The 15,782-nt window shown below is 39.8% G+C and overlaps 1 protein-coding gene across 1 annotated transcript in view; it reads right to left on the bottom strand.

The window, feature by feature from the left end:
- Positions 1-14,000, bottom strand: part of LOC145981371 (sodium-dependent multivitamin transporter-like) — a 58,615-nt gene extending 44,615 nt beyond the window's left edge. Inside the window, exons 1-3 of the mRNA XM_083114608.1 lie at positions 13,979-14,000; positions 13,208-13,413; positions 7,808-7,967 (exon numbers count right to left, since the gene is read on the bottom strand). Of these exons, the coding sequence (XP_082970734.1) occupies positions 7,808-7,876 (69 nt within the window). The 5' untranslated portion in view covers positions 7,877-7,967; positions 13,208-13,413; positions 13,979-14,000. The remainder of the gene's footprint in view (positions 1-7,807; positions 7,968-13,207; positions 13,414-13,978) is intronic.
- Positions 14,001-15,782: the final 1,782 nt, after the last annotated feature.

The raw sequence follows: 15,782 nt of genomic DNA, 5'->3' as shown, positions 1-15,782 counted from the left end.
ACGTAGCAAGTTTTGGCGCCACATCGCGGGGCTCGTGAAGAGTGAAGATTGTCCTTTCTCCCATTGTGTGAAGTGCTTCCCAGTGGTCTCGAGTGTTTTGTGTCCTCCCAAAATTTATACCACTTTCCCAGAAGATGGATAGGAAGAACCTAAGGAGCCAATCACGCAGCGTAGTACAGGAGACGACAGCGGCGTGTTGCAGCATTACTTGGACAGAAGAATCTGGATACCGATGTCAAAATTGTGACAGGTTATTCCACACTGGGTGTGTGGCACGAGCAGAGACTGTGGTCGGCGAGAATGACAAGGAGTTGCTGTGTCAAACGTGCTTTGAACAGAGGATGCGGCCGGTGGAACCTGTACTAGGCACCGTGTCAGTGATCCCGGATTGGATAAAGGCCGTGATGGAGAGACAGGATCAGATGATTGCTGCAATTGCTGAAAAGGAACGTGAGCGGGAAGAGACCAGGTTAGCCCAGGAACGTGAGCGGGAAGAGACCAGGTTAGACCAGGTTAGCCCAGGAACGTGAGCGGGAGGAAAGAGACCGGCAACGACAAGAACAGTTCGTCAGCGCTATGGAACAGAAGGAACGTGACCGGGAAGAGACCAGGTTAGCCCAGGAACGTGAGCGGGAAGAGAGAGACCGGCAACGACAAGAACAGTTCGTCACCGCATTATCGGAAAAACAAAGGGAGAGTAATGAACAGATAGCGGGAAAGTTTGGTGACATTATGCAACAACTAAGTGCTCTTCCTATTCAAATACAGCTTACATCTGAACGTATTGGGCAAGTCGAAGAAGCGCAACAGGGTCTAGTGTCCAAGCAGACTGTCCTTGAGTCCGATGTAGGCGTGTTGAAGGATCAAGTGACTGAACTTTCGCAGAACATTTCTGGTCTGCGGACCCAGCTAAAGGAGACTGTGACGGAGACCCACACGAACCTACAAAACGACATTGCAGACCTTCGGCAGCGTGTGACAAATTTAGTTGTTCGAGAGGAAACTGTTACCCCTCCCGTAGGCGAAAACATGGGCCACAACATTACCTCGTCGCCCCGTCGCATTGCAGAAATGTACGTACAACAGCAGTCCTTGCACATTGAGAGAGATCATCGACCTTCTTTGCGCGAGTCCGTTGTACCTGCTCGAGAGACAGTTCGGGTTGGACAGTACGACGTTGACGAACGACGAGTAAGAGATGAAGTGTCCGATTCGGATAGTGCCCCTTTAAGAGAGTGGAATCTTCGTTTGCCACGCATGACAGACATACATCAGTTACCAAAATTTGACGGAAACATTGAAGCGTACTCAGCGGAAAAATATCTGACAGACCTAAACCTTAGCTTTCACCTAATGCATGTACCTTATGAGTGTCGAGTAGGTTTGCTGTCTCGAATCTTTGTGGGAACGGCTGAACATTGGCTTTCCGCGAATCGTGACCAGTTCCAAAACTATGAGGACTTTTGTGAACAGTTCCGGGCACAGTTTGCTTCCCCGGAAGCTAAACAACGACAACTTGCTGCTTTGCGACGGCGTCGTTATTCTAGGCAAACTAATTCGTCCATGGAAAGTTACGCCTGGAGTACCTACGCTGCTTTCAAGAACTTGTCTGACAGTTTACGAGAAAATGAAGTGGTGACTTTGATAATCGAACAGCTCCCTTTTCGAGTGCGACATCTGTGCCTTGCCAACGCTCCTAGGAACATTCGTGACCTGACAACATTTCTCAAAAGTTACGAAGTGTGCGAAGAACCGATGGGTTGGCAAACGTATGACAACACGGCTGGCGTACGACGACAGGAAGACTCTAACTTTCGTCGTACACAAAATAACCGAGCTCCACAAGTAAGGATGGTAAGACAAAATAACCGTCCTAACAATCAAAACCAAAATTCATTTCATCCGTACAACACTTCTCGACGGCAGAATCAACAGAACCGGACGTCTCAAACAGATGAGCGGTGAGAAAGAACGAGGCAATGGACACCACCTGCTCGTCGACGACAGCGATACAGGCCGAGCTACCAACGGTCAAGATCGGACTCTCCCCGTCATAACCCGATGGTGAACGCTGAAACAAACACTGATGAGCCGCCGTTAAGTCACGAACAGCAACAGGCTATAAATGACACTCGAAACTACTACTGGAACATGAATCAGGCAGGTGGGAATTCTCCGGAAAACTCTCACCTTGCTTAATTGATCAGCTCCGTGTTGGGCAAGGGCATCTTGAGGAGCTATCCCACGTTAGTGATTCGAGATCTTTTGGAGTGACCACGACGATTGATTTAACTGAAACTGAAAAGGCTGTGATCCGAGGTGCCGTATTTAAAATTCAAAAATTATCTTCAAATAGCACCACTCCGATCGTGAATAGTAACATCGCTGGACTTCCGGTATCTTGTGTCATCGACACCGGAAGCGAGGTATCATTGTTGAATTATGAAATTTGGGAACGTTTAGTGCAGAAATTCAGTGGTATGACACTTACAAAAGAACCACAAGTTAGGCTGACAGACTTTACAGGAAAACAACACGTACGTGTGTGTGGAAAACGAAAACTTACAATATCATTTGATGGACAGGAAGTTCAAGTGGACATTTTTGTGATCAAAAACATTCCGGCAGATATGTTTTTAGGAGTTCCGTTTCTGCGTGACTACAAGGCTAATGTGGACTTTCAAACCAATCAGCTGATACTTCGCCTCGATGATGAATCATCCTTGTCTGAGAATATAGTTTTTAACGTGGGTGCAAATGAGCAAAGGAAGGCTGTGCACCACGTTCAGTATGACAAGTGGATGGCTAGTGAGGAGGATTTGAAGTGCAAGGTCGATGAAAGTATTACTTTGAGTTTTTCAGAACGAAAGGAACTGTTAGATTTAATTTTAAAATATCAACCGACGTTTTCTGACAGACCAGGAACGGTCAAAGGACTGGAATGTGAAATAAATTTAATAGATCAAATTCCTGTATTTCGGAAGCCTTATCCGATTCCCATTTCTAAACGTGCTGCCCTCAACAAGGAATTAGAAAAGTTAAAGGAATGTTTTATTGCGCCTTTATTGTCGACACGAATCACCGATTGTGGTCTAATTTCATCATTGATATTGTTTTGGCTCCCAAACATTCGATCCCACAAGTCATCCAACCCTTGCCCGACAACACAAATGGATGCATTTTGACTGAAGGAAGGAATCCCGCAAGTGCAAATGAACTTGTAGATTAAATTGTTGTTTTGTTCTTTACATTACTCAATACTGTCGAACAAAAGAATCCATTGTTAGGTTGAAATGCAAGAAAGAAAGAACTGAGAGTATAAGAAAGATATCTGTTTATTTCTCTTCAAAGCAAGAACGCGCTTTTTCTGTAAAAGCCTGTAACAATGAATGAAGCTTGCGACTGTAATTTCCTGTAAATATTTGTATGTTTTCTTTTGTTTTGTTTTCTTTTGTGGAGAAGCATGACTGTAACAATGCATATAGATCGGTAACTTTTTCTCATGTTCGGCGATGGTTGTCAAAGTGCCGACAACTTTTCCTTTTGTAATTGTTTTCTGTGATTGTAGAACCGCTTGTATTTACGAATCGTATATGTTTCTAATGTAAGTTAAAACTAGAATATTTTGATTGTCAAAGAAAAACACGAATAACATATTGCAAGCTAAAGATTAAGCTCTGTGCAAATGTAAATTCTTTTGGAAGCTTATTTTGTAACAATGCTTTGAGTGAAACAACAAGATATTTAAAGATGGAATGATTTTTTTGTGTACAAGAATGGAATAGTACACTAACTTTGGTTTGTTATCTCCATAATCTGTTTATTGTGAATACGTTGCAAAACATTTGTGTAATCAATGTTAAGATACTTCGTTGTTATACGTTTTCTGGCACAGACAAGTTTTACATTTGTTTTATATAAAAAAAAATACTTTTCTTCGCTTTTCTCATTAAAGATTTTTTTATTTGGAAGAGGGGGGATATTGTAATGACCCCGAGTTTGCCATTACTTCGTGGTTTTATATTATTATATTTTATATTATTATTATTAGTAGTATTATACAGTTAATAATTCATATATATATTCATAAATATGGCCACCTTTATAATCAATTCACATATCTACAAGTATGAATAGCGGCAAATTTAAGCAATTTACATAGTTTCAACATTAATCGTTTCATTTGCTTTTAAATGTTCTAAGGAGTGTTATAAGTTTCATTTTGATCAGTGAATTGAAGCCGAAGTTAATAATTTCTGAGTTAAATTCCGTATATCTATTTGTTGTTTCATGTTTCCGGCAAACGCCGTTCGTTTCTCTTATATTTTGAAAGCCATTGTTGATGTATTTAAACTCTTGTGGGGTGAGAAGATCACGTGCTTTTCATTGCATTGTTGCCACCACATACCTAAATTCACTGTGCCAGATTACTGTACTTTTCTAATATATTACTGTTGGCTTTTATAGAACTTCCTAGTATTAAAAGGTTATTGTGTCTGGTAACACTGTGTAACTGAGGAGGTGTTTTCGCCTTCCGGGAAAACGGTTAGGAGTCGCGCGGAGAGATTTGAAGTAGCCAGAGGTGCTTCGCGTTACGGAAAAGATAGGCTTACGCATCTCGTGCTGTACCGTTCAAAAGTATTTGAATTGTAATTTTTAGTCTGACATGATATACGTGCGTGTCTAAAATAAACGTAAAGTTGAACATATTGCGGTTTTTCTTTATTTCGAAAGTGTATTTCGTACTTGTGGATACCTGCATCAGGAGGACAACCTCGTGGGTTGTCATTGGACTTCACCTGTGGATCCAAGGGGAAGGAACGCAGTAATTCAGCCCGATCCCTGGGATTATCCAGCATGCTCTGCTGAGCTTATAAGGTAAGTGTACTGGTGAAGTGCACCGCTACGTGGGACGTAGCAATATGCATCATCTTATAATATGGGAAAGTTGGACATGAAGGAGAGGTATACTATATATATGCATAATAAAACGAGAATGTAAGATATATATTTAACCTTTTGAGTCCCAAGGCCATTTTCACAAGTAAGCCTCTCGGTCCCGAGCCGATTTTGAGCAAAATGCAGAGTTTCAATTAAATGAGTGTAGATCGGAGACTAATTGCCCTAGAGAGATGAGTGATATACCGTTGTACGCGGAATGAACCAGAGATTCAGACTATATGAAATTTATGCAAATTCGGCGTATATATGGAGGGGGAAAGGGGGGAAATCCCCTGAAAATACTTTTTTTTAAAAAATGGGGTTTCGCCCCCCCGAAAAAAAGGATTTGAAAAGTTCAAAATGCACATAGAAATTATCGCTGGCATGTAAGGAACACAAAAATATTTGCATTATTATCATATGACCAATGTAACTTGAGTTGTACATCCCAAAAAGGAATGGTCGGCACGCTACTGATTCAAGCTTCAAAATGCAGCGGTACCTTGAAATGACTTTAGCTCAGAGACTATTTTCCCTGGAGATATGAACTATATACCGTTGTACGCAGAATGAATCACAGATTCAGACGATATATAATTTATGCACCTGCGGCGTATATATGGAGGGGGAAAGGGAGGAAATCCCCTGAAAATACTTTTTTTTTAAAAAATGAGGTTTCGCCCCCCCCGCCCCCCCCCCGAAAAAAAGGATATGAAAAGTTCAAAATGCACATAGAAATTATCGCTGGCATGTAAGGAACACAAAAATATTTGCATCATTGTCGTATGACCAATGTAACTTGAGTTGTACCCCCAAAAGGAATGGTGGGCACGCCACTGATTCAAGCTTCAAAATGCAGCGGTACCTTGAAACGACTATAGCTCAGAAACTAAATGCCCTAGAAATATGAAAGATATACCGTTGTACGCAGAATGAATCACAGATTCAGACGATATATAATTTATGCACATTCGGCGTACATATGGAGGGGGAAAGGGGGGAAATCCCCTCAAAAATACTTTTCTTAAAAAAATGGCGTTTCCCCCCGCCCCCCAATTTTTTTTTTTCAAAATGCACAAAATGCAAACTTTATGCAAATTTGACGTATATATGGAGGGGGAAGGGAGAAAACCCCCAAAAATTATTTTTAAAAATTGTTGAAATGTTTGAAATTTATATTTTCCCTTGAAAAGAGAAGTCCCTTTTCCCGCCTTTTCACCTCCATTTTCATGAAGAAAAAAAAGGTGCAAGAAACATTTCTGTTAAATACATGTGTTAGGAACAATATAAAAGAAAAAAAATCGAAATTCTAGCCAAAAATAGAAAAGTTATAACGTAAAAACTACGACCTTGACACAGCTTCTCGATCGAGACGCTTGGGACCGTGAGGGTTACAGTTGGGTATCTCGTTCGAGACGCTTGGGGAAATCAATTTGATTTACATTAATAGAAAGCAAAAACTAACTTTTGCATAGTAAAACCATTTCAACTGTTCTGTAATTTAGTGACATTTTGGCCAGTTGTTAAATGAATAAATTTGCTGCTTCACACATATATACATATACAGTAAACCCTCGTTAACACAAACTCGCTTAAGACGAACACTCGGTTAACATGAACAAAATATTGGTCCCGGCAGGGATGTATTATATCTTATAGAAAGTTTATCGGTTAACGCGAATTTCGGTTAACGCGAATTACGAACTGTCATTGCGTCATTAGATCTCATTTAACACGAACTTTCAAAGTTTTTCATATTTTTTTTTTCTCTTGTTCCTCTGTCGTTCCTCTGCTAGGTATGTAAGAAATCGCTCAACAATCTCTATCATCTTGTCAACAATCAACTTATACAGTATTGTAACCAAGAGATTCAGATCAACAATGTGTTCAAATGTGTTTTTCTATTCTTTAAAACGTAGTCAGTACGAGTAACAACATCAAGTTGCAAGCAGTAAGTCGGGAGTCATGGCCAAGAGGAAGCAGACAGGCATAGATCTGCAAACAAAACTGAGAATCCTAGAGGAAGTAGACCGTGGTGTATTGAACAAAACGACAATTGCTGAGCAGTATGGAATTGCCAAATCTACATTATCTACAATACTTAAATACATAATAGATACGTATTGTAAATGGTTAATGTGTAGAAAGAACTGTATTGCAACAATAAAATTTGAGTCCCCAGTTAGCACGAATATTTTTAACACGAACTCTTGATTTTTCGGTCCTTTGAGATTCGTGTTAACGAGGATTTGCTGTATGTATATATATATATATATATATAACAAATTATGTACTTTATATATATTTAATTATGTATATAGACACTATTATGTGTTTGACCTCTCCCCCCCTCCCTCAAACCATCAGTTTTCAATGATTCAAATATTCAAAACAGTAAGCTATCACAAACTTCACGTCTGCGCAGAGACTTGTTTTCGTCTCTTTCTCCACAAATTCCTGGAACAGAGTATAAGTCATGCAGGAGGTGATGTGACCAACACCACGCTCTGGCCACCTTTAACCCCATGGATGCATTTTTTTTAAAGGTGGGAGCCAACTTATGCAGGGACATTGACAGAAAATTTTCCACTTATGACTGCCTTCCCCGGAAATCGAACCTCGGTTTCCCACGTGGCACTTAGACGCCTTACCGACTGGACAGCCACAGTGTATAAAAATAATATCTTATTGAAGATTCGGAACTAGTTTTCTATGAATAACCTTGAGCTTGTATGTACGAGAATATTATCAGAAAGATGGAACAGTGAAAGAACCTTTAGACAGCAGAGAACATTTACAAATATATTTATCGTGAATCCATTCAGAAACTGATTAGATGAGCAAATCAATTCAACGTGACTCTTACCTCGTGAACAGATGTGCATTGAAGCTGATGAAACACGGGCAAACATGCGTGTGTGACAACTGGAAGCATCCCCGCGTATCCTAACCATATGAGCCAGATTTGAGTTCCATGGTTGAAAACTGTCGAAGAACATCCTAGGAGTACGATCGGTGATATATAACTGCAACAAAATGCAAAGCTTTATACTAACTCTCATAGGCGTAACTTGGCGGGGGCAAGGGGGCACTTGCCCTTCAAAAAATTTCGGGCTTATTCAGATGTATAAGTTAGGGAACTTGAGGAGTAATGTAATAAAGAGTAATATTTGTGATTTCGCAAACGTCAGTTATTTAGCAAATAATCCTGGACGCTGATTTTATTGGATGGAAAACTTTTCGAGTCTCTTCCCCCAAACTTAAGCTCCATGTTTGATTCTGTCCCCTCAAAATTAGGCCCAGTTTAATTTTGCCCATTCAAAATAACGGCCAGCTTAATTATACCCCTTCAAAATTAGGCCCAAATTTGATTCTGCCCCTCAAAATTAGGCAGTTTAATTCATCCGCTCAAAATTTGGCCCAGTTTAATTATGCCCCCTCAACATTACCCCCAGCTTAATTTTAACCCCTCAAAATTACGGCCAGTTTAATTCTACACCTTCAAAATTAGGCCGTTTAATTCGGCCCTCTCAAAATTCGGTCAAGTTTAATTGTGCCTCCTCAAAATTAGGCCCAGTTTAATTCCGCCCCATCAAAATTAGGCCCAGTGTAACTTTAACCTCTCAAAATTACGGCAAGTTTAATTCTACACCTTCAAAATTAGGCCCAAATTTGATTCTGCCCCCTCAAAATTAGGCCCAGTTTAATATTACCCCCTCCAAATTACGGCCAGTTTAATTATACCCCTTCAAAATTAGGCCTAAATTTGATTCTGACCCTCAAAATTAGGCCGTTTAATTCTGCCCCCTGAAAATTAGGCCGTTAAATTCTGCCCCCTCAAAATTACGGCCAGTTTAATTCTACCCCTTTAAAATTACGGCCAGTTTAATTATACCCCTTCAAAATTAGGCCTAAATTTGATTCTGACCCTCAAAATTAGGCCGTTTAATTATACCCCTTCAAAATTAGGCCTAGATTTGATTATGACCCTCAAAATTAGGCCGTTTAATTCTGCCCTCTCAAAATTCGGTCCAGTTTAATTGTGCCCCTTCAATATTAGGCCCAGTTTAATTCTGCCCCATCAAAATTAGGCCCAGTTTAATTTTAACCTTCAAAATTACGGACAGTTTAATTCTACCCCTTCAAAATTAAGCCCAAATTTGATTCTGCCCCTCAAAATTAGGCCGTTTAATTCTGCCCCCTCAAAATTACACCCAGTTTAATTCTGCCTCATCAAAATTAGGCCCAGTTTAATTCTGCCCTCTCAAAATTCGGTCCAGTTTAATTGTGGCCCCTCAAAATTAGGCCCAGTTTAATTCTGCCTCTCAAAATTAGGCCCAGTTTAATTTTGCCCATTCAAAATAACGGCCAGCTTAATTCTACCCCTTCAAAATTAGGCCCAAATTTGATTCTGCCCCTCAAAATTAGGCTGTTTAATTCTCCTCCTCAAAATTAGACCCAGTTTAATTCTGCCCCATCAAAATTAGGCCCAGTTTATTTTTAACCCGTCAAAATTACGGCCAGTATAATTCTAACCCTTCAAAATTAGGCCGTTTAATTCTGCCCTCTCAAAATTCGGTCCAGTTTAATTGAGCCCCCTCAAAATTAGGCCCAGTTTAATTCTGCCCCATTAAAATTAGGCCCAGTTTAAATTTAACCCCTCAAAATTACGGCCAGTTTAATTCTACTCTTTCAAAATTAGGCCCAAATTTGATTCTGCCCCTCAAAATTAGGCCGTTTAATTCTCCACCTCAAAATTAGACCCAGTTTAATTCTACCCCATCAAAATTAGGCAAAGTTTATTTTTAACCCCTCAAAATTACGGCCAGTATTGATTGATTGATTGATTTGGTGTTTTAAGTCCACTTTATGCACAGTAAGGCTAATCGAGACTGGACATACAGTTTAAAGTGGGATCCTAACCACTTGTGCCTCCACCGGGTATCGAACCCGTGACCCCTTGATTACAAGGCGACGACGCTACCACTGCGCCATCGGGGAAGCCCGCCAGTATAATTCTAACCCTTCAAAATTAGGCCGTTTAATTCTGCCCTCTCAAAATTCGGTCCAGTTTAATTGTGCCCCCTCAAAATTAGGCCCAGTTTAATTCTGCCCCATCAAAATTAGGACCAGTTTAAATTTAACCCCTCAAAATTACGGCCAGTTTAATTCTACCCCTTCAAAATTAGGCCCAAATTTGTTTCTGCCTCTCAAAATTAGGCCCAGTTTAATTCTTTCCCATCAAATTAGGCCCAGTTTAATTTTAACCCCTAAAAATTACGGCCAGTTTAATTATACCCCTTCAAAATTAGGCCCAAATTTGTTTCTGCCTCCTCAAGATTAGGCCCAGTTAAATTCTGCCCCTTTAAAGTTAGGCCCAGTTTAATTTTACCCCCTCAAAATTACGGTCAGTTTAATTATACCCCTTCAAAATTAGGCCTAAATTTGATTCTGACCCTCAAAATTAGGCCGTTTAATTCTGCCCCCTCAAAATTAGGCCGTTAAATTCTGCCCCCTCAAAATTACGGCCAGTTTAATTCTACCCCTTCAAAATTACGGCCAGTTTAATTATACCCCTTCAAAATTAGGCCTAAATTTGATTCTGACCCTCAAAATTAGGCCGTTTATTTATACCCCTTCAAAATTAGGCCTAGATTTGATTATGACCCTCAAAATTAGGCCGTTTAATTCTGCCCTCTCAAAATTCGGTCCAGTTTAATTGTGCCCCCTCAAAATTAGGCCCAGTTTAATTCTGTCCCATCAAAATTAGGCCCTGTTTAATTTTAACCCTTCAAAATTACGGACAGTTTAATTCTACCCCTTCAAAATTAAGCCCAAATTTGATTCTGCCCCTCAAAATTAGGCCGTTTAATTCTGCCCCCTCAAAATTACACCCAGTTTAATTCTGCCTCATCAAAATTAGGCCCAGTTTAATTCTGCCCTCTCAAAATTCGGTCCAGTTTAATTGTGGCCCCTCAAAATTAGGCCCAGTTTAATTCTGCCTCTCAAAATTAGGCCCAGTTTAATTTTGCCCATTCAAAATAACGGCCAGCTTTATTCTACCCCTTCAAAATTAGGCCCAAATTTGATTCTGCCCCTCAAAATTAGGCTGTTTAATTCTCCTCCTCAAAATTAGACCCAGTTTAATTCTGCCCCATCAAAATTAGGCCCAGTTTATTTTTAACCCCTCAAAATTACGGCCAGTATAATTCTAACCCTTCAAAATTAGGCCGTTTAATTCTGCCCTCTCAAAATTCGGTCCAGTTTAATTGTGCCCCTTCAATATTAGGCCCAGTTTAATTCTGCCCCATCAAAATTAGGCCCAGTTTAAATTTAACCCCTCAAAATTACGGCCAGTTTAATTCTACTCCTTCAAAATTAAGCCCAAATTTGATTCTGCCCCTCAAAATTAGGCCGTTTAATTCTCCTCCTCAAAATTAGACCCAGTTTAATTCTGCCCCATCAAAATTAGGCAAAGTTTATTTTTAACACCTCAAAATTACGGCCAGTATTGATTGATTGATTGATTTGGTGTTTTAAGTCCACTTTATGCACAGTAAGGCTAATCGAGACTGGACCTACAGTTTAAAGTGGGATCCTAACCACTTGTGCCTCCACCGGGTATCGAACCCGTGACCCCTTGATTACAAGGCGACGACGCTACCACTGCGCCATCGGGGAAGCCCGCCAGTATAATTCTAACCCTTCAAAATTAGGCCGTTTAATTCTGCCCTCTCAAAATTCGGTCCAGTTTAATTGTGCCCCCTCAAAATTAGGTCCAGTTTAATTCTGCCCCATCAAAATTAGGCCCAGTTTAAATTTAACCCCTCAAAATTACGGCCAGTTTAATTCTACCCCTTCAAAATTAGGCCCAAATTTGATTCTGCCCCTCAAAATTAGGCCGTTTAATTCTGCCCCCTCAAAATTAGGCCGTTTAATTCTGCCCCCTCAAAATTAGGCCCATTTTAATTTTGCCCCCTCAAAATTAGGCCCATTTTAATTTTGCCCCCTCATAATTACGGCCAGTTTAATTCCACCCCTTCAAAATTAGGACCAAATTTGATTCTGCCTCTTCAAGATTAGGGCCAGTTTAATTCTGCCCCCTCAAAGTTAGGCCCAGTTTAATTTTGCCCCCTCATAATTACGGCCAGTTTAATTATACCCCTTCAAAATTAGGCGCAAATTTGATTCTGCCCCCTCAAAATTAGGTCGTTTAATTCTGCCCCCTCAAAATTAGGCCCAGTTTAATTCTGCCCTTTCAAAATTAATCCCAGTTTAATTTTGCCCCCTCAAAATTACGGCTAGTTTTATTCTACACCTTCAAAATTAGGCCCAAATTTGATTCTGCCTCCTCAAAATTAGGCAGTTTAATTCTACCCCTTCAAAATTAGGCCCAGTTTAATTCTGCCCCTTCAAAATTACGCCCAGTTTGATTCTGGCCCTTCAAAATTTGGCCCAGTTTAATTCTACCCCTCAAAATTAGGCCCAGTTTAATTGTGACCCTTTAAAATTAAGCCGTTTAATTCTACCCCTTCAAAATTAGGCCCAGTTTAATTCTGCCCCTTCAACATTAGCGCCAGTTTAATTCTGCCCCTTCAACATTAGCGCCAGTTTAATTCTGCCCCTTCAAAATTAGGCCCAGTTTAATTTTTCCCCCTCAAAATTAGGCCCAGTTTAATTCAACCCTTTTAAAATTAGGCTCAAATTTGATTCTGCCCCGTCAAAATTAGGCCGTTTAATTCTGCCCCCCTCAAAATTTGGTGGTATCCTTCCCTTTGCGGCCCATTTGACTTCCTGCAGCACGTCAACACCAAACCAAACACTTCCTTACACAGGTGCAAGTGCAGTAAACACATATCTGGCACTGAATGATGGAAACGGTTGTTTCACGAACTTTTTTCGGGGTTTATAACCTGGCGTATGAATACTTATGACCATCTAGAAAGCAGTTTATCTAAGGATTACCCACATTTCTCATGACAATTTCAATTGTATGTACACAATTGCTTTGCGTTTCTATTCTTGCCATTCCAATGGAGCATATGTGCTACAGACTTGACTTGCCTTTACGGTCTTCTTTGTATAATAACATGTTTCATTCAGACAATGCCTTTGTATGAATACTTATGTCCATGACTGTATATGTAAAATAACCAAGGTTTCGGGCTCAAAAAAAAACTGGGTACGGACCTGGTATGAGAGTTTAAAAATAACTTAATATTCTTTTTAAATTAACACAAACAACAAATAAAATGTGTTTTCATACCTGGAAGCGAGTGACGTCGCAAGCGGAAAAGTTCTGATTTGACGATCACTTGATAAGTAAGAGCTGCTCGTGTTCTGTTTTCTCCCTGTGACTGCAAAATACACGCTGAGAACAAGCGGGACTGCCAAGGCTACAGAACACACTACGTAGCTTGCTGCATCTAGGGTGGCTCTCGATGACTCACCCGGGAAACAGTGGTGATCATGCTGAAATATTACAAACTTGAAGCAGAAATACTGAACGCTAGTTCTTCTCTTTTTATTGGTTTTACCTGTTACACTACCTCTACACCAATTGTCTTAAAATTTTTACTTTAAAATTGAACAGAGGTGCCAAAATTATTCAATTCATTCACTCAATCTTTGATCTTGGACCTAACAGCTTTTATGCCTTTTTGGCCCATGATCTTTTTTTTCAAAATATACATACCGTATTTGCGGGCATATAATACGCACTTTTTTCATTAAGAATATGTCTGAAAAACAGGGTGCGTCTTATACGCCGATACTCAGTTTTTGATTAACTTCATTTCAGGAAAGTTTATCTGTTCTGAGCTAGACGGCTTCTTTCTTGCTTGCAGTGTCTGACGAAGAATATTAAAAATTAAAATGGATTCTTTTCTACTTAGATTAGGTAAGTTATTTGTTGAAAGTAGACCTACATATTACTTTGAAATACTATAAATTATAAATTCAGTGATAAAGCTTTTCCTCAAAAATGTGTACAAAAAAGGCAAACACGGTAATTGCTTTACATTAAAAATATCCTTACATTCTCCCCCACCCCTCTCCATTCGAAAATTAGGACCATTTGTCTTGCTAATCAAAGTCTTTTTTATGATCCAAGGTGGAATATCTACAGGCGGATTCATCACTAATAGTCATGGGCCATTGGTCTGCGATAAATGACGTCATGAGGGTTTATGGGAAATGAATGGTAGGCTATTGGTAGCAAAACTATCAATTGCAATTAAAATTAGTAATAAAAGGTAAAGTTCTCCCCTGATTGTTATGAATGGCGATGTTCATGAGCGTCGTGTTTAAATTACGTTTACGTTTATCGTGATTTATTTTGTGATTGTGATTGTACTGTGTATTAAACATTAAAGAACAAGTGTTCAAATATACAAGAATACTTTTTCAAGTGATACAGGTGACTTCTAATCCATACAAGTGTTAGTATACATAATAGGCCGTAAAGGTCTTATCATTGATAATCAGAATGGAAGACTTAAATGATCTTCATGCAGCTTCGTCTTTTCATTCTGAAAACACTGGTGATGACATGAATCCTAATATTTCACCCGCATTCTACATTGAAGTAGATAATTCTCAGACAATAACCCATGAAGAAGGTCAAGAAGTTATGGATAATTCTCTTAAATCTTCGAACGCAAGAATCTCGGCTCAGAACTTCTACGATCATAACAGTAATGGCCCTTTCGTAGTTCTGATAGAGGCTACAGGAAGAAACGTCGGTAAACTTGCGGGCGGGAGCCTAGGTAACAAATTTCGAAAAGCTGAAATTCCAGTTAAATATAGCTATAGACCAAGGTGGTCGTAACAGGGTAGGAGTATATTTCAACACTGCTCTGGAGGCGAATAAGTTTGTTAAAAACGAAGAATTTCAATCTCATCTTTCTATTAAGGCTCGCATACCTCAATCCTTAATTCAACGAGAAGGATTAATATATGGTATAGAATTCGACGTCAGTGAGGAAGACGTAGTGGATGGCAGTCAATCATATATTCCAATCATTAGTGCTAAACTAATGAAGAAAAAGATATGGAAAAGTGATGTTCGTTTCAGCTACGCGATACTAAACTAGTGTGTTTGACATTCCAAGGTAGACATCTCCCGGAAAAAGTAGCTATAAACAGCAGCATATATGAAGTAACACTCCAACAGAAAACAGTCATTCAATGTAGAAACTGTTTCAGATTCGCTCACACAGCCAACCAATGTCGTTCACAGTCTAAATGCGCTACCTGTGGACAGTGGCGGATTACCAAATAGGCCCACTAGGCACGTGCCTAGGGGCGACAACTCTTAGGGGCGGCAATTTTTTCCAGAATATCAAGAATAATAAGTGTTTTACGTACACAGTGACAATTTAGACCTATGAAATCAATGTTTCATATCAACGGTTTGCAACATTTTCGCTTCATACGAAAGAAACCTTGATGTATCTGATTTATGTGTTATCAAGAAATGTTTCGCCTGCTCTGCCTCCTTCAGGCGCCAATCAATTTGTTTTTAACCCGTGCTGTGGCCATTAGCGCTTACAATGACAATGCAAGCCGCCCAGCCTTTGTTGGTTTGTTTTTGTAAATACATACCCCTCGATCTTCCACTAAGCGTTTGTTAATGGCCAGGCAGTAAAGAAGACTGATTGTTTGAAACTTGCATCTGTAACAATGCCAGTCTTTAAAAAAATAAACACATAAACACTGCTGATAAGTGAGTGAGTGAGTGCAGCTTTGCCCGACCCTGTGGGCGAGTGGTTAGCACATCGCGCTGCGACGCCAAGGGTCCCGGGTTCGAATCCCGGTCGGGCTTGGTTGTTTGTGAATGT

This window comes from Lepisma saccharinum, chromosome 29, assembly GCF_977018435.1.
Source record: "Lepisma saccharinum chromosome 29, izLepSacc3.1, whole genome shotgun sequence".
NCBI lineage: Eukaryota > Metazoa > Arthropoda > Insecta > Zygentoma > Lepismatidae > Lepisma > Lepisma saccharinum.
Note: the sequence above shows the minus strand (reverse complement) of the source record. Positions and strands in the feature narration are given on the sequence as shown.